This window comes from Lepidochelys kempii, chromosome 11, assembly GCF_965140265.1.
Source record: "Lepidochelys kempii isolate rLepKem1 chromosome 11, rLepKem1.hap2, whole genome shotgun sequence".
In the NCBI taxonomy this organism is placed as follows: domain Eukaryota; kingdom Metazoa; phylum Chordata; order Testudines; family Cheloniidae; genus Lepidochelys; species Lepidochelys kempii.
The window spans coordinates 2598380-2623267 of record NC_133266.1 but is presented as its reverse complement, the minus strand read 5'-3'; the positions used below and the strand labels follow the sequence as shown (position 1 = coordinate 2623267).

At 56.4% G+C, this 24888-nt stretch overlaps 1 protein-coding gene across 2 annotated transcripts in view; it reads right to left on the bottom strand.

Annotated features, from left to right (window-relative positions):
• VIL1 (villin 1) overlaps positions 1-24888 on the bottom strand; it is a 42729-nt gene that overhangs the window by 6385 nt on the left and 11456 nt on the right. Inside the window, exons 1-15 of one of the 2 annotated variants that reach the window (XM_073304960.1) lie at positions 12911-13075; positions 10182-10277; positions 9797-9871; positions 8906-9102; positions 8023-8131; positions 7264-7374; positions 6369-6571; positions 5046-5124; positions 4434-4532; positions 3581-3734; positions 3204-3304; positions 2375-2512; positions 1337-1495; positions 609-788; positions 138-283 (exon numbers count right to left, since the gene is read on the bottom strand). In XM_073304960.1, coding sequence (XP_073161061.1) covers positions 138-283; positions 609-788; positions 1337-1495; positions 2375-2512; positions 3204-3304; positions 3581-3734; positions 4434-4532; positions 5046-5124; positions 6369-6571; positions 7264-7374; positions 8023-8131; positions 8906-9102; positions 9797-9871; positions 10182-10277; positions 12911-13051 — 1988 coding nt within the window. In that variant the 5' untranslated portion in view covers positions 13052-13075. Of the gene's footprint in view, positions 1-137; positions 284-608; positions 789-1336; positions 1496-2374; positions 2513-3203; positions 3305-3580; positions 3735-4433; positions 4533-5045; positions 5125-6368; positions 6572-7263; positions 7375-8022; positions 8132-8905; positions 9103-9796; positions 9872-10181; positions 10278-12910; positions 13076-24888 lie in introns of those variants that run through there. The other variant, XM_073304961.1, reaches the window with a different exon arrangement.

Genomic DNA, 24888 nt, shown 5'->3' with positions numbered 1-24888 from the left:
CTACAGCTCAATCCCTCCCCAGAGCTCTGCGGGGCAGGAACCTTCTGGCTGGGGATGGCAGAGTCACGGACAAGACTTGCCAGGGGGATGGCCCCGCGCTCCGTGCCTGATGGGTCCCAGCGGTGCGCAGCCCTTACCGCTTAATGTTGGCATACTGGGATTTCCCACCCAGGGCCACCCAGAAGTTGTCCGGCTCCTGGCCCTCGGCTATTACCAGCTTCTCTGTTTTGGCGATGAGGTCGGCCACGGTCTTTGCCATCTCCCGCTCGTCCCCGCTGCAGCCCTGCGGGGAACCAGAGCGCAATCGGTCAGGACCCCCCGGAGGGTCCGCGCGGCCTCCCAGTGCAGCGCCGAGAACCCGCCATGGGTCCAGCCCGTCCTCAGCGCCATCCTCCCCGCTGGCAGGGGAGCGAGATGGGATCCCGGTGGGATGGCAGCAGGGGGCGGGACCCCTCCAGGGTGGACCAGCCAGGTGTCTGGGGGACCCTACAACGAAGGTGGCTCCAGGCCTCCCCCAGGCCAGGGAGAATACTTCTCTACCCCGAGCACCTCGCCGCTGGCTCAGGTTCTCCGGCCCCCAGCCAGAGGCTCCCGAGCACCATACCCACCTTCCCGTACCAGAGGTAGCAGCAGGCCTGCGTCTTCAGCACGAAGACGTCGTTGGAGTTGAGGGAGCAGGCACGCGGGGGCACCTCGATGGCCTTGGTGTTGTACTCGTTGGTGCCGTGCACGTGGAAGAGGCGGGTGGACGGCACCGGCTCCGTGCTGCCAGCCCGCGAGGTGCCGCCCTGGGGAACAGCGTCGCGGGGGGGAGGGAGAGAAGACGTCAAACCGGCCTCCACCCTCACTCTGCGGCCCTGACGGGGCGGGGGAATGGGGTCCGCTATAGCACCGACCTAAGGCTAGGAGCCCCTTTGCCACCCATGAACGCAGCTCGTGGGCCGGTTGTAACAGCCTGGGGGAGCCCACCGCGGCTCCAGCCCCACGGATCAGCTTGCCCATTTCATCCCAAGCCCCACCTTCCAGCCAGTGCCTGAGGCCGGGGGTTTGCCTCGCTTCTGCCCCCCTGGTTTGCGGAGCAGCCTCAAGCAAGTGCTTTCTCCCCGTGCCTTGGTTTCCTCGTTGGCAGAGAGGGGACAGCGCGGCCCGCATGCCCGCTTGCCTGGGGCTCTGGGCTCCGTGGCTGGGGGGGAGCAGAGCTGTCTCCCAGGGGCTGGACTATTGCAGGCAGGTGGGCAGTGCCCGGCGCAGCCCCAGCACCCTCGGCAGAGCCCCGAGTGGCAGGCCAGGGGTGATGGCGCAGGGACCTCCCCCCGCCCCCATCCCTGGCACTCACCGCGTACACCACCATCTTGCCCTTGAAGATGGCCATGAGGTGGGCAGGCTCCTTCCCCATGGGCACCCGCACCTGCACGGCCGCGTTGCTGTACTGCTGGTCCAGGGCGACGGCCTGGTAGGCCGAGGCAGTGATCTCATCCTTGCTGGCATGGCGGCCCTAGGCAAGGGTGAGGGACGGAGGAGAGGGGCTCAGAGTGGGGATCGGGGCCACACAACCCCTGGGACCCCCAGCTGCAGGAGCACCGGGCCCAGGGCTGGGCAGCCGGTGCTCCAACCCCAGCGCCAACACTGACCCAGCCCTGGGAGAGTCACGCAATCCCGAAAGTCAGGGGAGTCGGCACCTCGGAGAGTGAGGTCGGGCCTCAGTTTCCCCATCTGGGAAATAACGATGACGATAAAGCCCCACCCCGCAGCGAATTAACAGCCTGGTTAGGACCTGAGTGGCACGTGGAAGATGCAAACCAGCCCAGAGTGGCCATTGGCTAGCATTAACTGACCGGGTAGAGGGAACCCCCCTGTGTTGTGACCTCACTCCCACCCCCTGCTCTGGGATGTTGCGTCGTGACTGCAGAGCGCTCTGGGGGAAGGGCTGGCCCAGGGTGCATCAGCTCTGGCCCCGTGGTTACAACACGGGAACAAGGAGACGTTACGTGAGGCTGAAATGGGGCAAATTCAAAATGAAGCCAAGGTGTTTACACCCAGCGCGTGATCGGCCTGCGGAACTCTCTGCCACAGCAGGGCGCTGAAGACGAGAGATGAGTCTGGACTCGTCCGTGGGTAACACGAGCAGGTAGCCTGGTCAGTGACGACATGATTTCTGGCAGGGAGATTAACACCTGGCATCGGTGCGAGAGCCGATCTCTGCCTGTTACACACGGGCCGGGATTCGTGGCGGGGGGAGGGGTCATCCCACGCCTGCTGGCCCTGGCCCCCGCTGGAGCTGGGATCTCAGCCGGGGGTCCGGGATGACCCTGCCCTGAGCCCGTCGGAGACGGGATCCCACCCCGCAGGCTGGGGCAGCGGGGGGCCCACGCACCTGCCAGATGTAGATGATGCAATGCAGCTTGTTATTGACCAGGTACTTGTAGAGGATAAGGTAACAGTCGCCCCCGTAGAAATGGCCCAGCCAGTGCTTGTCCACCGGCGCCAGCTCCAGGTCCTCAATGCGCCAGACCTGCCGGGGAGCTGGGAATGAGCCGGGGGCTGGCTCCTACCACCCCACACCCGCCCCCGGCCGGCACTTCGCAGCAGGGCCGTGGGGATGCTGGGGGGGCAGAGTCCAAGGGCTGGGGGCATCAGGAGCTGCCAGCGCCCCCTGCCGTGGGGGTGCTGGGGGGCAGAGCCCAGAGGCTAGGGGTCTGGAGAGCCAACGTCTCAGTCTCCATGTGACACCTGGAGGATGCGCCAGCCTGGGCAGGGGGCCCATGCCGCGTGGCCCTGCTCCATGCCAGCAGCGCCAGCCAGGCCTGCTAACGACGGGCCGCATGGTGCCCCATCACGGAGCTGGGCTGGGTCTGTGAGCCTCCTGCCATCGGCACCGGCTCTGCTCAGCCGCGCACTGGCTGGTCTGGCCTTCAGCATGGCCCCGGGGCCTCCCACTCCTCCCCCCACGGCACCTCGCTCTGCTGACCCTGTCAACACCCACCGGACAGCTGTGCCCCAAGGTCGGGGGTCCCACTGGTCACACGGGGGAGCCCATGTACCCAGCAGGTGTGGGGGGCCCCCGTGTCTCCCTCTGGGCTGAGCCACACAGGAGCCGGGGCTGTGACAGCCCCAGTCCCTGAGCCTGGCTTCGCAGCGGCTGCCGGGTCCCCGGTTCGATCCCCGCTGTTGGCCAGGCCTACGGCCGGCGGCCCGTTCTTTACCTCGACCTCCCCGGAGCCGTCGTCCACCATCTTCTGCTGCGCGGCCACCTCGGGCTTGGCGTGCATGGTGGTGGCGTCGAACTTGACCTGCTCCACTTTGGCTGGGGGAGAACGACGGGCACTGAGGCTGGGGGGAAGGGGTCAGGCCCAGCAGGACCAGTCCACTCACAGCTCGGGGGGGCGGTGGTATCGAGGGACACCCAGCAGCCCCCCAGAGCTGAGCCCCGCCCCCTTCCGCACCAGAATTTGGTGTGGCTGCCACAGGACCCTTCCTCGGCCCCCACCCCCTGCGTGGGAACGAGGGGCTGGCTTGGGCCGCTCTGCCGCTTCCTGGTGCCAGGCCCTGACCCGCTAGTGCCCAGGCCTCCGGCTCTTACCCACTTTGCCCCGGGTGTGGGTCTTGCCCAGGCCGCTGGTCTGGTTGTTGACGGTCCATTTCTGGAAGAGCTGCTTGAACATGGCCGACTCGGCCCTGTCATTCTCGGTCTGCACGGGGGTGCTGGGCGGGTAGTTCTTGGCTTTGATGAACCCCTGCAAGAGCCAGCACCCAGTGGGTGGGGGGGAGCCACAAAAGTGCTGGGGGAGCAGCAGAGAGAGGGCGTCCCCTCTCCAGCCCCTCGTCCAGCCAGCGACGTCACCGCCAAGCCATCGGTGCACCGGGCTATCGGAGAGCCTGGGGCGCTGCAGGGAGAGTGGTGCCCGCTCCCTGATGGGGGCAGCCTTTTAACAGCCCCCCCCCCAAACACTCCTGGGTCTCCACCCAGGTCCCCAGGACGGCAGGTACAAAGCAGAGTGTGTGTGTGTGTAACACCAGGCTCTGTCGCACGGCAGGTTCGACGCAGAGCTCTGGGGGCCTGTCACCTGTGCTGGTGTGAATCAGGAGTGACTCCACTAACAGAAGGGCCGTTACACTGGGTGTGACAGTGGAGCAAGGAGAGGCAGGGCCCAGGCGGGCAGCTCAGGGCCCCACCCACGGACACACCCTAATCCCCCAGGGCTGACGCAGCTAGGAGAGAATCACCTGTAGGGGGCGCTGCGTCCTCTCGGGGGTTTCCCAGCCACTAATCCACAGCACAGGAGCTGTCCAGACCCCAAGGGGTTAATTTCCACAGGGCTGACAGACAGCAGGGGGCACCGTGAGGTCACACCGGGGAACATGCAACCCCCACCCACCCACCCAGGGGTGCGCGGGGCACAGGGTCTCTCTCCATCCCAGCCCCTGCCACTCACCAGGGCTCTGCTCATGGCCTGCTGCTTCTCCTGCTTGCTGGAGTTCCTGCCTTTCCAGACGTAGATGGTCAGGCCACCCTGGTCGAGAATGTAGCAGTCCTGGGGGGTCGGGGGAGAGGGGTCAGGTTGGAGCCCCCCTGCACCACCAGCAACTGGTGGGCTCAGTGGGTCAGGATCCCATAGCCGTGGGTCCCCTCTGCTGGCTCAGCTCCCAGCGGGTCGCCCTGGGCACGTGGGACTGCCCGACGGAGGTGTCAAGTGGGCAAAGGGATGGAGACATCCTTCCTAGCCCGTCGGACCCTCCCCGTCCTCCTGGGCAGGGACCGCTCTGCTCAAATACTGGCGTGGTGGGAGAGCTGGAGAGACCGGCCAGCGGGGGCCAGGCACAGAGATCAGCGAGGTGATGCCAGCTGATGGGTGAGGGGGCAGCATAGGTAGCTGAACCATCCCTCCCGCAGGGCCCGGGGGTTAAAGACCCACACTGGGCCCTGCTCATGAATCTGCTGCGGAGTGACCCTCATCCAGGGCCCTGTCGTCTGTGCGCCCGGCTCCTAAGAGCTCAGGGGAGAGTCAGAGGAAACCCCTCGGGAGCCTCCCGCAGGGGCCACATACCTCGTGCTGCAGCAGATCTTGGGTCAGGGGGCGGGTGGCGACCTCTTGGATCACCAGGTTCCCCTCCGCATCGGAGACGCTGCGAGAAACCAGACACAACCCCAGCTCAGCCATGGCCCAGCGCACAGAGCAGGGCACGCATGGCACGGGGCTAAGAGGGCACTGCCCCTTTAGACGCTGCGAACCTGGCCTGGGATGCTAAACTGTATGGTGCAATTCAGCCACTCAGTGGGGCTCTGTGCGAAATACTTCTTTAACTCTAACCTCAGCCATAACTGGGACAGTCTTAAAAGTCCTTCCGATGAACACAGCTGGTGTATCTAAGCAAGCTACAGAAGTTCATGACATGGTGTCAGGAGTAAACAGAAGACAGAAACAGAAGGAAAACAGCCACAAAGGTTGCAACCAAAAGGAACAAAGCAACAAAGGTGGCAGAATCTCATCACCGTGCCCCAGTTCCGTGCCCCAGAGACAAACCCTCACAACGGACAGCGTGGAAATAGAGATTTCGCATTGCAGACTCCACAGACCCCCCGGTGATGTGCAGGGATCTCCTTTCATTTATGCTGTGGGGAAGCAGGCAGAGCAGATCTCTAACTCCCTGGACTTCCCTGCAGATGGTCACAAAGATGATGCTGAAAGGGATCTGGCTCTGTCTGATGCATGTTTTCTACCTCAGAGGAATGCGGATTACGAAAAAGCAGGTTTCCACCAGAGAATTCAAGAACCAGGGAAGAGCAACGTTTTATGGGAGCTGTGCGCACGTTGGCTGAAAAGGGTGAAACAGGCACACGTCAGAAACAGGCTGGTTCCTGAGTTCACGGCTAAAAACCTTTCACAGCAGCGACAACTGGAGAGAGATTTAACCCTAGCCACAGCTCTCCAGAGAGCAAAGCCGGCTGAGCTATTGACTTTAAAACTGACTTCACCTGACACCGCTCTGACTAGCCCCGGAGGGATTTGCTCCGTAGCTGTTCTTGCTGTCTCTGTAGGAGGAGTATTTCATGATGCAAGCACCACGGGGAGCTACAGGGCACGAAGAAGGTAATAGGGAGAAGGGAGAACGGAAATGCATTGCAATTAACTGGAGGAACTCACTGCTGCAGGAAGCTGCTATACAGCTAGTACTTTGGGGTGTGGATTGATGGGCCTGAAGCCCTTTTTAGCCTTAGATAAGATGCAGTGTGGGCACTCCAGGGCATGGGAGAGTCCTGGGGGGAGATCACACAAGCCCTGCTTGGGCAGGGGTCTCCTCTCCTGACGGGGCTGACAGCTTCCTTCTCCCCACGCTCTGCGTATTGGCCCCTCCCCTGGGTGACTCACTGGTAGAGCTTGAGAGAGGTTTTCAGCTTCTGGTCCACCACGGTGTCGGGGATGGCTGGCTTGATCTCCTTCCGGTCCCCCAGCACGTGGGTGAGAATCTTCATCAGCTCTGGGCAGACCGCCTCATCCTCGCCATCTACCACACCCACATCGGCACGCCCGCCCCGCTCGCGGTCTCGGATGTCCTTGGCCAAGTTCATGCCCTGCACCAAAACAGGCCATGGGGCTGGCGTCACACGTGAGAGCAACCCGGGCCGGGCAGCAGCCACAGGGCAGCTGATTTATGGAATAATACAGGGGGCTGTGGGTCTGGGGTGAGGGGCATCGACAGAGCGGTTGCAGGAGCCCAGGACTGGGCTAGCAGGGGGTTGCAGGTTGGGAGTGAGGGGCACCGGCAGAGCTGCGGGGGGCAGGGCTGAGCTAATAGGGGGTTGCGGCTCGGGAGTGAGGGGCATCAGCGCTGCCATAGGGGAGACCCACTCTCTTGGGGCGGGGCTGACTTGGGGGGGGACCAACCCATTTGGGCTCCCCACCATGCAAAGGGGACTTGCAGGGACAGTTGATCCATGTCCCGTCCCAGCTTCTCCCTCTGCGGAGGGGGTGTTTGGGTCTCCCACTCCCTCAGGTGAGAGCAGAGATGAGGGGCTGAGCCCCGAACACTGCAGGGATGGGGGGCTCCCAGGGAAGGATGAGGGCTGAGCAAACAGCGACAGCAGGCGAGGCCACTGGAGAGACCCCAGTGGGACACGTCCCCACCGGGGTCTCACTCAGTAGCCAGTAAGGGCTGGATGACAGGACCCCAGCAGCAGAGGCTGCCCAAGGCTCACAGAGGCCCCCGGGGCGGGGGGCGGGCGGGGGGTTCTGGCCCCTCCGAGCTGGGATGCTGCCATGCTACCTTCAGCCTCTCAGCGCGGTTGCTCTCCGGCCCGTTCCACTGGATGATGAGCTTGCCCAGATCCAGCAGGAAAACATCCCCCTGGTTGAAGCTGTTCCAGCTCATCTCCACCTGCAGGAGAAGGGCAGCCAGGTCAGTGGGGGAACAAGGGTGTAAAGCACAGGGCTGGAGGCAGAACTCCTGGGTTCTCTAGCGCCAAAGAGTTCTCCCTGGGATGGGAGTTAAAAGTGAATCCCCACCAGCTGGTGGCAGTACAGGGCCTATGACACACAGCAATGCAATTCTGAGTCCCCCCTTGCAGAAGGCAGCATTTCACATACCCTGAAACCAGTGCCTACAGCTCCTGAGCAGGCTCACCCTGACATGAACCTCTCAGGCCTCAGCTCCCCCATTACAATGAATTTCATTAGCTTCATTTGCGTTATGGCCACAGCATCCCCCACCAATCAAACGCAGCTGCCTCTGGGGTGGGGCGCGGCAGCCCTCCAACAGACACACAGCAACGCGGCGCAGGGATTACCTGCCCAGTGCGGAAATGCGGCCACCTCTGGGGTGGGGTGCGGCTGCTAACGACGCACCGCGGCTCAGGGCAAATGTTTAGGACAGGAAGTGAAGGAGAACCGCGTGTGTACGCTGCCCTGAGCTGGCTTTTGGCAAAGGGCCCCAGGAGCTGGGGTTAAGCCCCGAGCCAATTTGCGGCCGCGCTTGGACTGGGGGTTCCGGGGCTTGTGCCAGCCACCCTCCCCCACCATCACCCACCTCTCCAGCCACCACATTCTTCTTGCCCTTCACGTGCAGCAGCCGTTGCACGTTGTACGTGTTGGTCTCCACGTGCTTCATCCCCGAGGCGACGCCACCCTTCTTATAGCTGTGGGGGGGAAGGCCGGGTCAGAGTGGGGAGCCCTGGGGCCCTGCAGCCGGCCCCCCAGTCTGCCCAGGGCTTTGCAGACACGAAGGGGTTAAACTTCCCCTCCCCCCAGAAGGCAGCTTTTTCAGGATCGCTCTCCCCATTCGGGGGCTGGTCAGGGACATGCCCCCATCGCCCAGAGAGTGGGGGGTAGGGGAGGGGGGGTTAGAACCCAGGAGTCCTGCCTCCTCTGCCCCTGCTGGAGCCACTAGACCCTGCTGCCTCTCAGTGCCTGAGCTCCTGTCCCAGCGAGTCTCCGTCCCTGGGGAAACTGAGTCCTTTAGCTTCTGGGAACAGAAACCTGCTGTTCTCCAGGAGAGCTGAGCTGCGGGGGCCTTTGCTTATGTGGCGGGGATGGCCCCCCAGCCTGGCCGTCGCCTGCCAGGCCTGCCTTCCTGGGACCGCTCAGGGGTTCCAAGTCCCTCCCATGGGGCAGGGGCTAGCTGGCGGCTCCCTTTACCCTGGGCGGGTTGTGGATCCAACCTGGGCCCAGACAGCAGGGTCCAGATCCAAAGAGCCCTCCCGTGGCCATGCACCCGCACCAGGGCTGAGAGCGGGGATCGAACCCAGGACCGAGAGCGCCTGCCCCCTCCTGCTGCGGCTCAGGAGCAGGCTGTTGGAGTTCCCGGGAATGGCCCCAAGGGGGCGACATGGTCACACGCGCTATTGGTGCGGGTTGGGGGACGTTATGCCCCCCCCACCCCAAGTGGATCCGCCTCCCCAGCCCCGACGTACATGAGTCCCTGTTTGAAGTGGCCCTTGAAGATGTTGCTCTCGTGGCCCTGGACCTCGCGGTGCTGCACGGCCACTCCGCCCAGGTGCTCGTCCATCTGCGTGGTGTAGATGGCAGCCGCCCCCTGCTCGTCCTGCGAGGACTCCTGGCCCAGCCAGTAGTGGATGTCGTAACTGAAGCTGTTCCCGGTCTTTTGCGTCTGTGGCCAGAGGACACTGGGCTAGCGGCAGGCGCAGCTCCGCGCCCGTTCCGGGGTCTGGGGGCCGACGGCCCGGCCTGGGCTGGGATCCTGCCGTCAGCTAACCGGGAGGAGCCGCTCAGCGCGGCAGCCCCGGCAGCCGGACGCAGGCCCGGACTGGCACGCTCCTATTTAGATGCTGCCACCCGCTCGCTCCAGCCTGCACGGAGCACAGGCACCCGCCCAGCCCTCCCCTCCCCTCCCCTCCCCTTCCCTGGCATTGTGATGAAGCGGGCATATTCTGTAATAGTTTGAAGAGGCCCATGTGTGCCTCAGTTTCCCCTATACGGCCTTGCTCCCCAGAGGGTGGCGGGTGCCTGTTTGCACTCCTGGGTGGGATTGGCGCCCGGCTGTCCGGACTGAGGCACAAACAAGGCCTCCTAAAAATATTACAGCCTATTCCCCCTTCAGCTCGCTTGCCCGGGCTGGGGTGCACACCCCGGCTTGCATACCCGGTCGCCCGAGCGCACGTCCCCACTTGCTGTCACGCACACACTGCCGGGTGCTAAGCAACCCTGCCCCACGCCGTCCCCCCTCCCTCACAGGGCAAGGCAGCAGGGTGCCCCACGGCCCAGCTTGCCACCCACCCGGCCCAGGAGGGTGCCCCGTTGCCCCCGCCCCCGGCTCCGTCCCAGGCCCGGCGCAGAGCCCGTACCACGAGCACCACGTAGCAGTCCCCTTCGTAGAAGTTTCCGTAGGTTTTGGGAGGCACCGGCACCATCTCCATTTTCTGGAAAGAGAAGGAAACGCCCGGAGCTGAGGCCGGAGGGGGCCTCCCCCCGGGGAACCAGGCTCGTGGGGTTGGCCCAGGTACCCTGGTGCCACTGGCCTGAGCTCGCAATCTGTGGCTGGTTAACCCCACCGCCCCTGCAGGCAGCCTGACCTCCCCCGGCGGCTGCCGAGTCTGGGGTGAGGCCGCATCCCCGGGATGTTAGCGGGCGAGGCCATGCCGGTGGCTCTCAGTCCTGGGCACTGACGGATGCAGAGAGCCAGGAGCCCCATCCCTGGCTGGGCCCCCATCACCGGGTCCCACCACCCACCTCGATTCTCCAGATCTGCAGACCAGGCGTGGTTCTGTTCAGCGTCTTGGTGACTTTGGCGGTGAGTTCCGTCATGGTGGGCGGCGCGGCGGGGGCCTGGCACGGGGGAGAGGCAGCATTCGTGACACCCTCGTTAGCACCCATTAATGACAGGGAGACGCTGAGCCGAGCCCCTGCCTGGAGCCTCGCGGGGGGCTCCGTGTGCACCCCATGCGCCAAGGCACCGGCACTGGGCCCGGTGGGGGCTGGGCGGGGGCTCATTTCCAGAGCCGGTTCTGGTGCGGTGCCCCGTTCCCCCTGGTGGTCGGGGAGAGGGGACCCCTGGTACATGTGCCAGCAAGTCCCTGCGCCCGGGGGGCAGCACGGCATGGGGAAGGGCAGCGCCACGGCTGAGAGGAGTTGTCTGGGCCGGGGGGCTGTGGTGGAAGGTGCCAGACGGGCAGCTCTGGGGCAGGGGCAGCGGCCGTGCCCTTGTGCATTATCTGTGCCCAGGCCAGGCCCGGGCTCTGCAGCTCAGGCTGCGGTGGCTCGTGCTGTTAGCTCTGGAGGTGCCCGGTTTAATCCCCAGGCTCAGCCCAGAGAGCAGATGTCACGCTGGGCAGTGGGAGTTTTACAGCTCTCTGGGGTGCGGCGCGTGGGTGGGTGCCAAGCTGGCACAGGGAGGCATGTGGAAAAGCGGATTTCCCTGGGCGCTCTCTGCCAGCTGGGGCCCGGCTGCTGGGACAAATGGGCCCAGCCAGGCTGATAAACATACGTGCTCCAGATGCCAGGGGTTGGCTGCCACCTGCGTGGGAAGTGCCTGCTTCCGGGGGCGGGGGGGCAGGGAAGCCCTGAAGCATGGCCCCCAGCAGGGAGCCGCTCCGTGGGACCATGGGTGCCCCGGCGCATGATCGATGCTTTAGTGGGTTGACCGCGACCTGGATCAAGGGGCTGGCCTGGGGCAGGGCTCACGCCCAGGCTGGGCAGGGGGGGGTGTGACTGTCATCCTGGGGTGTATTAACAGGAGAGTCATGTCCCGCTCTGCTCGGCACTGGGCGGGGGCACCCCACACTCGGGTAGCTGGGGATAAACTGGCGAGAGTCCGGAGGAGAGCAGGAAAGCCGAGCGAGGGCTAGAAAAGCCGTCCCAGGAGGCAGGGGTAGCCGGGAGAAGGCAGGGTGCGGGGTCCTGGGCGCTGGAGGGTTCTAAGACCAGGTTGGACAAAGCCCTGTGAGGGCTGCTCCGGGTTTGCTCGGGCCTGAGTGCAGGGGGCTGGACGTGCTGCCCACTCGCGGTCCCTCCCGCCCCACCTGGTGATTGGCCCTAGGGGCTCACACATGAGCGCTTTGGGCAGGGCCACGTGGCGGGTGAACCTGGCCCTTCCTGCCTCGTCCGAGGGGCGAGATCAGGCGCCGTGTTCCCAGCCCTTCGCCGCTGCCCACTCACCCGCCCTAGACCTCCAGCCGATGAGCCCCCCTGTTCCCGGAGCCAGCGTGTGCCCTCCCTTCTGTGCCATCCAGCCCCATCGGCACCGGATTCCCCTGCCTGGCCTTGTGCTATGGCTGCTCACGGCTGGCTAGAGCCCTGAAGGGTGGCACCCCCCACACCCCGCCCCCGAGATCCAGGTGCACTCGGCTGCATGCCCCCCCATGCTGATCATGCCCCCCGCCCCCGACATTCAGAAAGGTTCAGATACTCGTCCCTCTTGCTCAGCTCAGGTCAGTTGGCCCCTGTGGCAGGACAAGCTGGAGCAACCCCCCACCCCAGGCCCAGACATGTCCCTTGTGGGCTCTGGTGCAGGGGGCCACGATCTGCCCAGAATGGGCCTTTGTTCTGGGTGTGGGGTTCAGCCTGCTCCCCGCCCTCCCCCACTCCCCGTGTGCTCAGCTGGACCCAGCCCTCACCTGCCTGCCCCACACTCAGCTGCGCCTCCACCCAATGGAGGGGCCATTGCCCCCAGATCCCCGCGCCTGTGCAGTGCCGTCAAACAGCGACCAGGCCCGGAGAAACCTCCCCGGGCGGCTCCGCCAGGCTCATCTCAGACCCTGACACCTTCTGTGGCCTGGCCTTGCCTCCGCCTCAGTTTCCCCATTTGTCCCAGGCAGATACCACTCCTGCCCCTCCTCCCCAGGGCTGTGTGGGCGCTGACGTGCAGAGACACACTGTATGGGCTCACAGGCCCTCTGCTCGCCGGCCCTGGGGCTGCCAGAGACACCACCAGGCCGGTGGCTGTCACCTGAGAGTTGAAGGCAGAGGGTCAAGGATCAAGTGGGACCACGGTGCATCCCGGCAGGGGTGGGGCCGGAGGGAGGTGCAGGCGATTGGCACCCATCAGAAATGCAGCCTGCACCTCCAAGGGGGAAGGGGAGTGGGTCTGATTTAGGGGGAGCCCAGAGGGGTCCCTGCTTCCCTGCCCCAGCAGGGCTGTGGGTCCAATCCAAAGCCCAGTGCTTCGGATCAGGCCCTATGTCCTCAGCCCCTTCAAGGGTGTGGGCGCTCGCCCAGGAGCAAGGAGCAGCCCTCATCGATTGGGGGCCTCCACTTCCCACCTGCCCCCCCAGGGCTGCCCTGCCCCCCACCCTGGGAGCAGAGGGGGCTGGAGAGGGCTGGCAGGTAGGTCCCAGCTGTTCGGGGCTGGGCCCTGAGATCCGCCCCCAGGGCCTGCAGGGCAAAGCCAGGCACAAGGGGACACGTGGGCAGGGGCCAGGCCAAGGTGCCAAGACCCGACCCCCCCGCCGCCAGCCCCTTACCTCTCCTGCAGTGCTAGCTTGGCACGGCAGCCTGGAGACGGCAGCCTGGAGACGGCTGGTACCTGTGCAAAGTGCTCTCCTGCCGGAGACGGAGACGGGGCGACCTTTGTCCCCTCCTTCGCCTGGGCCTGCGTTCGCCATATAAGGGCAGGAGCCTGGGGAGGGACACGCAGGCGAGCCAAGGTCCCAGGGTCCCTTGGGAGCTGCCCACTGCCGTCCTGGCACCGTTACTCCCTGTTTATTGCCCGGCATGTGGCATCGTTATCTCGTCACAGATCTGTCCCCGGGGCCCCACCCTGCCTCAGCCCTGCAGCAGAAGGCACCTGGAAGAGAGCGTGGGTCGGGTCCCTGCGGTCTGACGCCGAATCTGGCAGCGCTGGGAATCAGCAGGGACCCGGCGGGGCGTCGCGGGCAGAGAGGCACCGGGGAGAGCAGGCCCAGAGCACTCCGCCCGCAGCAGAGTCCCCGGTTTGGCCGCGCCACGGGCCACCGGGCGGCAGGGACACGCCGCTCTGAACGCGCTGGGCCCACCCAGGTAGATGACACCCCACCCGCCGCCGAGGACTCTGGGTACAGTGCGCCCACCTGCCGCCAGGCATTCTGGGTACAGTGCATCCCACACACCGCCAAGCATTCTGAGTGTGCCGGGTCGAGCGCACCTGCCTGCCATAAACATGCCAGGCGCCTGCCTGCAGGCCGAAGGGCCGCAGAGCCAAGCGGTGAAGCTCCCTGCAGGAGCAGAAGCATCCCCCGCACCGCTGAGTTCTGCATCCCACTGAGCAGAGCCCTGGGGCCAGAGGCCGTCCCAGCCTGCTGCTGGGGTCTGGGGAAATTCCCTGTCAGAGCCGCAGGAACCAGTCCCTGAAGGGTTTGCAGGCTGCGCTGACTGGACGCGCCATGCCCCAGTGCAAAGAACGCTGCCGTTTCCTGCGCCGGGCGATGCGGAGTCTCAGCCCAAGCTGCCGAGCTCCGATCCGGATCTGAACTGCCCTAGAATTTGGGATGGAGTGGGGCCTAGTCATTGCAGCTCCTCTGCAGCAGGAGACTTGATTCAGTGAAACCGGGCCTTCCCTACACCCCCCCCCAGAGGCCTGTGCCCCCCCGACCCCTGAATTTCCCCAACGCCCCCACAGTGGTCAACTAGTTACCAATAGTTCTTGCCAGTTTAGTCACTGGTTGGAAATTTGAACTGAAATTGACACATTAATACGCACTTTAAAAGCAGATATGAAGTACGATAAAACTTCAAAAACAGACTCCACGAGAGACTGCTGAATTGGAATTAATTTGCAAATTGGATACAATTAACTTAGGCTTGAATAGAGACTGGGAACGGTTGAATCATTATAAAAAGTAACCTATTTCCCCTTGTTTATTATTTCCCTCCCCCCCCCCCAGCACTGTTCCTCAGACGTTCTTGTTAAACCCTGGATTTGTGCTGGAAATGGCCCACCTTGATTATCATACACATTGTAAGGAGAGTGATCACTTTAGATAAGCTATTACCAGCAGGAGAGTGGGGTGGGGGGAGAGAAAACCTTTTGTAGTGGTAAACACCCATTTTTTCATGGTTTGTGTGTATAAAAACATCTTCTATATTTTCCACGGTATGCATCCGATGAAGTGAGCTGTAGCTCACGAAAGCTCATGCTCAAATAAATTGGTTAGTCTCTAAGGTGCCGCAAGTACTCCTTTTCTTTTTGATAAAATACTTGTACCTGGAAAAGTATAACAGGTTTGAAAAGTCTGAACAAAGACTAGCCTCCTCACACAGCTCTTGTTTTTGCTGACCATGTCGGCGCATTGGGGTCCGCGATGTTGGCCAACCTTATAATTGAGACTGATGATTTGTAAGCAAGGTGTGAATGAGCTGTCCCCTGACAGCTAGTGATGAGCCAGGGGGCGGGGGAAAGGCTTCAGGACCAGGCTGTATTTACATGAGCTCGCCTACTCTGCCCAGGTATCCAGCAGACAGAGCTGTGTTGCCCAAGTGATTGATTTTGGCAGGTGTTGAGTTTCTGTACTAAACATTTTTATTATATTATCATTAATTTTTACATAAAACATAAGAACGGCCATACTGGGTCTGACCAATGGTCCATCTAGCCCAATACCTTTGTCTTCTGACAGTGGCCAATGCCAAGTGCTTCAAAGGGAAGTAACAGAACAGGGTAATTATTGAGTGATCTATCCCCCCGTTGTCCACTCCCAGCTTTGGGCATACAGAGGCTCTCAGAGCACGGTGTTGCATCCCTGCCCACCCTGGCTAACAACCATTGATGGACCTGTCCTCCATGAGATTATCTAGTTCTTTTTTTTAATCCTGTTCTAGTTTTGGCCTTCACAACATCCTCTGGCAAGGAGTTCCACAGGTTAACTGTGTGTTGTGTGAAGCAGTACTTCCTTTTGTTTGTTTTAAACCTGCTGCCTATTAATGTCATTGGGTGATCCCTAGTTCTTGTGTTATGTGAGGGAGCGTTTCACTTTCTCCTCACCAGTCAAGATTTTATAGACCCCTTTGTCGTCTCTTTTCCAAGCTGGAAAGTCCCCCAGTCTTTTTAATCTCTCCTCATATGGAAGCTGTTCCATATCCCTAATCATTTTAGTTGCCTTTCTCTGTGCCTTTTCCAACTTCAATAGCTCTTTTTTGAGATGGGGCGATCAGGACTGCACGCAGTATTCAAGCTGCGAGCATACCATGGATTTATAGAGTAAAAGTGGAAGAGCTTGGTTTGCCAGACCGATCAGCAAAGTCAATGCTGACAAATGCTGTGAAAAGGCTGCAAAACACCAATCCTCGGGACTGCAGGGACATGCAGAAAGCCTTATAAGCCAGTCACTGTCAAAGCCAATTTTAGAAATACTTTACAAGGCTGGTGACACAACCCAGTTTATTCAAACAAACATGGCTGTCACATCATCCTTTCTCTTTAAGCAAGAGATACCACACGCTACAAACTGGAGGCCAATGTTAAGTGCATGGTCATTTGTTAATCTGGAAGTTGGACACTGGTTCCGACCAAGACCAGCAGATGCTCACTGTCTTTCTGCAAGAAACTCCGCTGACTGGCTAGACGCATGCAGTGCAACAGTGAAAGAGTCAGCCGTCGAAAAAGTGAAGACCTCTCTCACCACATTCAGAGAATGTGCATACGTGTCTGATGAATGCACCGATGCAAATGGCTGTCAAATGTTAAGTCACTGCCTATGTTATCTTGTTGTCAGGGGTCGGCCAGTAGATGAATTTCTAGATGTTCAGGTTATAGAAGACACGTCGGCTGCACCTCTGACAAGCCACGTCTTAGAAGAGTTAAATGCTTCTCAATTGAACCCCAGACAGATGGCTGCTTGTGCATTTGATGGAGCTGCAAACGTCTCTGGAAGACATAGTGGAGTACAAGCTTCGCTCAGAGAAAAGTGTAACTCTGGTCTCTCCCCTACACACCGCAGGGGCCATCTGCTCCGACTAGCGCTAGGACGAGCTGCAGAATCTTCAAAAGGCATTTCAGAAGCTATCAATTGAATGTCTTCATTACACTCTTTTTCAGTCAGAATCCAAAAGGACTCAAGGTCTTGGAAAATATAGAAGATGCACTGGGACTGAAGTTCAAATTAGTCCAACCTGGGAAAACCCGCTGGCTTTCTCATGAGCGATTCTTGACTGTTGTCTTAAAATGACTGCAACCATTGTTATTGGCTTTGGAAAGTATCTACCGAGATGGGATGGATCTGAGTAGTGGATGGTGGATTACTTTTGCTCCTACGTTCAGAGAAGACTATGGCCATTCTCTCTCTTGTAAGTCTACTGTTGAAACCACTTGGTTTCATTCAGGCATCTGCTACAACAGTAGTAGATCTCTGTCCAGCAATGGAAGCCACACTTGGATCAATCAGAGATCCATTGAAAACGTACTGGAAGAAGCAAAGACTTCAGTTCAGACGTTGACTAATTAGGGCACTTAAATTAACTCCTTAAATGAAGAAGACAAGAAGTGTTGTTAAGGCAGCTGAAAAAGTAAAGTACATGGACTTGATTCTTACATCTCTAGAACAACAACTTCTGGATTCCATCAACCTCTACGTAGCTTTTACAGCTGCCTGTCTTATAAAACACCGACAGTTGAGTGGAGTGAGGCTCTCCCAGCAATGGGGTTGCCACGGGACCAGGACAGAACAGAGAATTTGAACACACAGTGGAATACCATATGATGGACGAATGTAGATTTGACTTCAACTTCTTCTTTGTCATCACTAATGGTTTGACCCAATTTTTGTGCTCTGTTTCCTGGGATGAAGGAAGTAGGAATTCATCTCTTGCTACTCCCGGTCACAGCAGCTACAGCCGAGCGTTCTTTTCCCTCGTTAGATAGAATTTTGGATTCCGAAAGAAGTCGCCTTCTGCCTGATCATGAGCATGTCATGAAGGACTGGAAGCACCTGACACACGAGAAGCTACCAAAAATGAATGCACTGCGTTCAAGAAATTCATTAACGGAGCTGTGCAAAATTACAAGAAGGGACCAAGAAGGATGTAGGTATAGTGCTTCATAGTAGGCTTGAGTAGCCAACTGTAATTTGTGTGATGATTTACAAACATGAGTTAAATCGAATAAAATGGTTGTGAAACATTTTTCAGTGTTTACTGTGGTGCCATAGAGCCCACCTTTGCCCTCACGGTCTCACCCCTCATGGGTCCTCCCCCTTCCCCCTGTATTTCTGAACACCCCCCTAATCTGAATTTCTGGGGAAAACACTGCAGTGAAATATTTTTTCTGTGTGATACTTGTTTATATCACATTCTGTCAGCTGCAGGATTCAGCATCAATTCTCCTCCGAATGGAAATAGCAGGGGAGGTTGGTTGATTTTGCTAGGCTGCTTCATTGGCTCATTTGTTCGTGGGAGAAGCCTGAGCCTCTAAAGAGCTATTCCCCTCACCGAAAACACCATGCCAGCTTTTCAAGCAAACGCTTTGCCTCCCCACCAAGGTTTGGCTGAGTTTGAGATCCTCAGTAGCAACAGTTATAATCAACCGATGCCATGTTTTGTAGAGATCATGAGCACGTTACCAACTGCGGGCTCAGGTATGGCTGCAAAGCTTGAGCCACGGGGTGGAGGAGGAGAAGGTGGTAGATCTTCAAGCAGTGGCGGCAGGAGGGGTGCTTGTGCTGGTGGAAGCCGGGGAAGCCCCGGGGCCACCAGGAGCCCTGGGGAGTGAGGGTTGCCCTCACCAGTACGGAATAGGTGTAGCAGCATGCACTCCACACAGGGCCTGGCTCCTCTGGGGTGCTCCGTATAGCTGGCAGGGCCTTCCGCCCCTCCCCGTCTGCCATCAGGGTATTTAAGCAGGAGCCACATTATGGCGTCCACATGCATGGGAGGGTTTGGGGGAGGGACAGGACTTTTGGGCCCTCTTCTCACCTCCACCACCACTAATGCCTCTGTGTGACGGCAGCCATGTTTTGACCCTGTGACAAATAGATAGGAACTGCTTCTGCCAGGAAAAATTTCAGGGGAGCATAGATGGTCCTCAGTAAGGGAAATAGGAAAACCAAAATACTTCTTTCCTTTCTACGCAGCCCCCCACCCCCCAAGAATAAAATATACCTGCATGGAGACAAACCCATCTGGCTCATCTTTACCCTACAGACTTCAAAATCTCTTTCTGAACAAGCCCGTTCATCTCCAGTGAGATATTACCCCAGGAGCGGGGTGGAATCTACGCTCCCTTTGATCAGAACCTTTCTCAGTCAAGGCACCAGGACAAGGGCGTTGCTGCCAGCTGAGTGGATGAACTGTAATGGTCAGAGATTGCACCAGTATAGAAGTATATTGAAGGCGAACCCTAAGGAAATTAAGAGTTTAAATCATCCTCCACATGTCCCGTGTCCCACTACAATGAATCCAGGCAGGGTCCTTTGGAAGCCAAACACTTTATGCTTCCATCCCACCACACCACTGTCAAGTTTTAGCAAATTAGGACAAGTCAGCACATAAGAACAACCATACGTATCAGTAACTTGCTAATGGTAACAATTCACTACCTCTCCCTGCTACAGGTAGCAAGTCCCTACAGAGAGCAGTTTCACACACCCTATGGTGTAAGAAACTGCTCTCTGGAGGAATTAGCTACATCAGTTAGCAGTTTTTCGCAAATTAGGACAAGTCAGAAAATAAGGACAACCTTATGTTCTTGGTGGTGATGGGGGACTTCAACCACCCAGACTTCTGTTGGGAAAATAACCCAGCAGGGCACAAATTATCCGAGAAGTTCTTGGCATGTATTGGAAACAATTTTTTATTTCACAAGGTGAAGAGGCTGTTCTAAGGGAGAGGCTGGTCTAGATTTGATTTTGACAAATAGGGAGGAACTGGTTGAGATTTTGAAAGTGGAAGGCAGCTTGGGTGAAAGTGATCACGAAATGGTCGCGTTCATGATTCTAAGGAATGGTAGGAGGGAGAACAACAAAACACAGACAATGGATTTCAAGCAGGCAGACTTTAGCAAACTGAGGGAGTTGGTAGATACAATCCCATGGGAAGCAGGTCTAAGGGGAAAAACAACTGAAGGCACCTGGCAGTTTTTCAAAGAGACATTATTAAGGGTGCAAGAGAAAACTATCCCACTGCGTAGGAAAGACAGGAAGTCTGGCCAGAGACCACCCTGGCTTAACCAGGAGATCTTCAATGATCTAAAACTCAAACAAGAGTCCTTCAAAAAGTGGAAACTCGGTCAAATTACAAAGGATGAATATAAACAAATAACGCAAGTATGTAGGGACAAAATTAGAAAGGCCAAGGCACAAAACGAGATCAAACTAGCTGGAGACATAAAGGGTAACAAGAAAACATTCTACAAATACATTAGAAGCAAGAGGAAAATCAAGGACAGGGTAGGCCCTTTACTCAATGTAGGAGGGGAGTGGTGAAATAATAACAGAAAATGTGGAAATGGCAGAGGTGCTTAATGACTTCTTTGTTTCAGGTTTCAGAGTAGCAGCCGTGTTAGTCTGTATCAGCAAAAAGAGCAAGAAGTACTTGTGGCACCTGAGAGACTAACACATTTATTTGGGCATAAGCTTTCTTGGGCTAAAACCCACTTCATCAGATGCATGCAGTGGAAAATACAGTAGGAAAATATATATATGTACACAGAGAACATGAAACAATGGGGGTTGCCATACCCACTGTAATGAGAGTGATCAGTTAAGGTGAGCTATTATCAGCAGGAGAAAAAAAACCTTTTGTAGTGTGTGACATTATTGACATAAGCTGGGACCGTATAGATCATTGTTGCAACCAAGGTCCTGTAGTGGCACCAAATCTTGTATAAAGGGGGTCAAATGAGGTGTCCCAGACAAGGTTATGGTTTGCTGGTTATGATTATGCTGTCTTTGGGACACAGAAAGAGACCACACGGCAAGAGACTATACAAAGCTGCTGCAGCTCCTCCATCTTGTCTTCAATCCTGCTTCTGACCTCTGGAGGGACTTGGCTACCCTGACGCTTTGAACCAAGGACTGAAGGACCCATCCCAGCTGGGGATGTTCTCCAGAGACTTGATTTGAACCTGCCGTTTATTCCATCCCTGCTGCAAGCCTGAACCAAGGACTTGGCCATCACTGTATGTCATTGATTCCATTTCACCAATTCTAGCTCCCGTCTGTATCTTTTCCTTTTATGAATAAGCCTTTAGATTTTAGATGCTAAAGGATTGGCAATAGTGTGATTTGTGGGTAAGATCTGACTTGTACATTGACCTGGGTCTGGGGCTTGGACCTTTGGGATCGAGAGAAGCTTTGTTCTTTTACTGGGGTATTGGTTTTCATAACCGTCTGTCCCCATAATGAATGGCACTGGTGGGGATACTGGGAAACTGGAGTGTCTGAGGGAATTGCTGGTGTGACTTGTGGTTAGCCAGGGGGGTAAAACCAAAGTCCTCTCTGTTTGGCTGGTTTGGTTTGCCTTGGTGTGCACAGAAACCCCAGCCTTGGGCTGTAACTGCCCTGCTTTAAGCAATTTGTCCTGAATTGGCACTCTCAGTTGGGTCCCGCCAGAACCAGCATCGTTACAGTGGCGTAGTTGTGATTGGATCCACAGAACCAGGTCAATTAAGCTTTGGGTCAGAACCCCACACTATCCAAATTTGAATTTTGGTATTGAGAGTTTGGTTGGTTAAAGAGAAGTTGCAATGGGTGAGCAAAGAGCATATAAGGGCCTTAGCAAAAAAGCCCTGGAAGATTTGTGCTCAGAAAAGCGGATAAGCTTTGGAAAGAAAGCTACAAATCAAGAACTGCGAGATCTGTAAATGGCCAGTGATCAGGAGGCAGGAGCACAGCCCTTACCTGAGGATACAGAAGCTGCAGATGCAATTGGAATGCAAAAGGCAGCAAACAAATGGCAACTTGGGCATGAACAGAAACTAGCAGAAATTCGATGGCTGGGAAAGCAAAGGATCGCTGCTAAGGAGAGGGTTCACCAGCTGCGACAAGAAACTGCCAGAATTCAGCTCAAAGTCAAAAAAGCAATTGAGAAACTGTATCCTCTTGAAATTTCAGTTTGTAACAATGTTGGTATGTTATATTGCTCTGACCAGGGGGAGGGGGACGCTAACCTGGTGGGAAATAGCTGTTTGTCTGTGCAAAAAAGCAGTTTGTCTGTGAATGAAGTTTCTGAATGTCTGTCTAATGTCTCAGAAGTGAACCTGGAATTAGATCAAGAACAGAAAGAACTCATTGGTCAGGAGCTGATTAAAGTGGATGGTCAGGTTAAAGCCCTAACTGAGGAAGGAAAGGGTAGATTTTTGATGGGTGATGGATTGTTGGCTAGTACAGCTTGTGAAAGTGAACCTGAAAAGGGTAACTGATTTACTGGAAGTAGCTCAGGGTAGAGAGAAGAGCAGCAGTTTGTCTGTGGGGAGTGGCAAGGTGCTTGGTAAGGAAAGTCTGGATGAGCCTAGGCAGCCTTGTGAGCTGATGGCTGTGTCTCGTCAGCAGGGTGGGAAGGCGAGGAGAGTGGAAGATGAGTGTCCCTGGACCTTACCTGTTACCTGGGTGGAGAATTGTGACAGTGAGGGAAACGTGCCTGTGTCTGTCTGGGGTATTGACTTGCCTGTGGAGGGAGCTACCCCAATCTCCAAGCAGTTATCTGTGACCAGCCTTGTGTGCTGGGACCAGGGGAATGAGATCCCAAGCTGGGTGTCTGGTAAAGGAGAAAGTGTGTCCGGCTCTTCTGTGTCTGTGGAGCAGACAGAAGGGGCCTTTCAGCCTGTGATGGTTGAGAATGGTGCAGTTGTCTCAGAGTTTGTTCTGAATTCAACTAAAGCCCAGGAAGGGAAGGGTCCTAAGTTTGCGTCTGCTCGGGAGAATGGCCCTGTAACTAGGTCGCATCCAGTTAGTGTCTATGTAAAATCCCAGAGAGGAGACAATTCTGGCGCTTGTATTTTGCCTGTTGCTAGTGTGTTGTTGGGAAAGGCTGTAGCAACTCTGTCTGATCTGGGTGATACCCTAGCCAGGGCACAAGGAGAGCAGAAAGGTGATTTGATTGTGTTACCTACTGAGGGTGTGGAAACCTGAAGCAAGAAGGAAAAGATTCCTGAGCTTGTGTGTGGCAAAGGGAAGGAGAATGCTTCTGACCTTTTATCTGGGAAGTCTGTGAGTTTGCCTAAAAGGGGATTGTGTAGGAATCCGCTGGATGGACCAGAGGTAATTCTGGATGTCAGAAGAAAAGAAGTACTTGTGGCACCTTAGAGACTAAACAATTTATTTGAACATAAGCTTTCGTGAGCTACAGCTCATAAATTGGTTAGTCTCTAAGGTGCCACAAGTCCTCCTTTTCTTTTTGCGAATACAGACTAACACGGCTGCTACTCTGAAATCTCTCGAGAATGCAGGGGATGGCAGGTAAACTCTCATCTCTAGACACTTTGGATATAACTTGTAGTCTCTCAGTGAACTTAACATCTAATTCCATGTGGAAGCCGAGGTTGGTAAGGGAAGGACAACAGAACTTTGAGTCTGGCTTGTCAGTGAAAATGGATGGTATCTCTTTAAGACAGAGTCCTGCCTTGGAATCCAGCAGTTAAGGATCTGAAAACTGGTGAACTGGCACCTGTCTGTGGTAATGCAAATTACTTGGCTGTCAGGGAGAAGAAGGACTATGCATCCGATGAAGTGAGCTGTAGCTCACGAAAGCTTACACTCAAATAAATTGGTTAGTCTCTAAGATGCCACAAGTCCTCCTTTTCTTTTTGCAAATACAGACTAACACGGCTGCTCCTCTGAAACTTGCTAATAGCTGTTAGCACAGAGAGCACACCCAATCAGCCAGTGAATTCTGTTAAGCAAGAGAAATCAGGGTTTGATCCTTCAGGACAAGGAGGAAAAAGAGAACTTAATTTTGCAAAGGGAAGCCACAGGCTAACCCTAAAATGCCAAAACCCCAATGGTATTGAGCCGAAGGTGTGGCATGACAAACATGACTGGAGATGGACACTTGCAAAGGATTTGTTGTTATTGCTCATGGTAATTTTTGTGACTAATGTGTTGCTGTTACCAAAAACTGTAAAAATGTACAATGTGCCTAATCTTTTGGGAAAGCCCTTGGACACGGTAAAAGGAATACGTGAGAACTCACTTTATGCTAAAAGGCCTTGTTATACTGACGTTTCACAGTTAATGCCTGTAAACAGTCTTGGAACTTTTCACAGGGGAAAAGAGGTTCCAGACCCGATGTCCTGTACGAAAAGGGAAACTGAGACACGCTACCATATTGCTTTCATAGCTAAATGCCAAGATTCCTGTACTATGGACAACATTAATAGCTACATTGACTTGACGTTAATTGGGTTCCAAACATTTGCCAGAGTTTGTATGGATAAAGTAGCTATGTTCTTTAGCTCTTGGCAAGATCACGAGACATACAGGAACCATGGCGCAAAAGCAGATCCAATCCACTATTGTTCTAACCAAGTTTTACCTGGAGTTTGTAAAGAGATTCAATCACGTTATTGAACATGACTTTGATAAACCATTTCGGTTATACACCAATACTTGCTGTAGTAAGACAGAACCAAGGATGCGGAGCTCTTGGGATGCAGTCAGTGATGTTTGTGTCATCCCTTCCTGCATCAATTTTGCGTTGGGGGTGTGACGTTATTGACATAAGCTGGGACCGTATAGATCATTGTTGCAACCAAAGTCCTGTAGTGGCACCAAATCTTGTATAAAGGGAGTCAAATAAGGTGTCTAAGGCACAGTTATGGTTTGCTGGTTAGGATGATGCTGTCTATCTGTGTGTATCATTTTTGTAGTTAAAGTTAGGAATATTGGCTCTATGCTGTCTGTAGTTCAAACTTATGCTCTGCTTCTGGGGGACACCCCAGACAAGTTGGGGTCAGCTCTGCCTAGCCGGCTGGATGGCCCATTAAGGACCATCAGCGACACAGCTGACCCATTGAGAGAAGGCAGACATGCCTGGGGACTCAGCCAGGTGTGCAGGGACCTGCCTAGGGAAAGGACTCTGAAGTGTTTCCAGGCCATGGGATGGGCAGCTTGTCTTTGGGACACAGAAAGAGACCACACGGCAAGAGACTATACAAAGCTGCTGCAGCTCCTCCATCTTGTCTTCAGTCCTGCTTCTGACCTCTGGAGGGACTTGGCTACCCTGACGCTTTGAACCAAGGACTGAAGGACCCATCCCAGCTGGGGATGTTCTCCAGAGACTTGATTTGAACCTGCCGTTTATTCCACCACTGCTGCAAGCCTGAACCAAGGACTTGGCCATCACTGGATGTCATTGATTCCATTTCACCAATTCTAGCTCCCGTCTGTATCTTTTCCTTTTATGAATAAGCCTTTAGATTTTAGATGCTAAAGGATTGGCAACAGCGTGATTTGTGGGTAAGATCTGACTTGTACATTGACCTGGATCTGGGGCTTGGTCCTTTGGGATCGAGAGAAGCTTTGTTCTTTTACTGGGG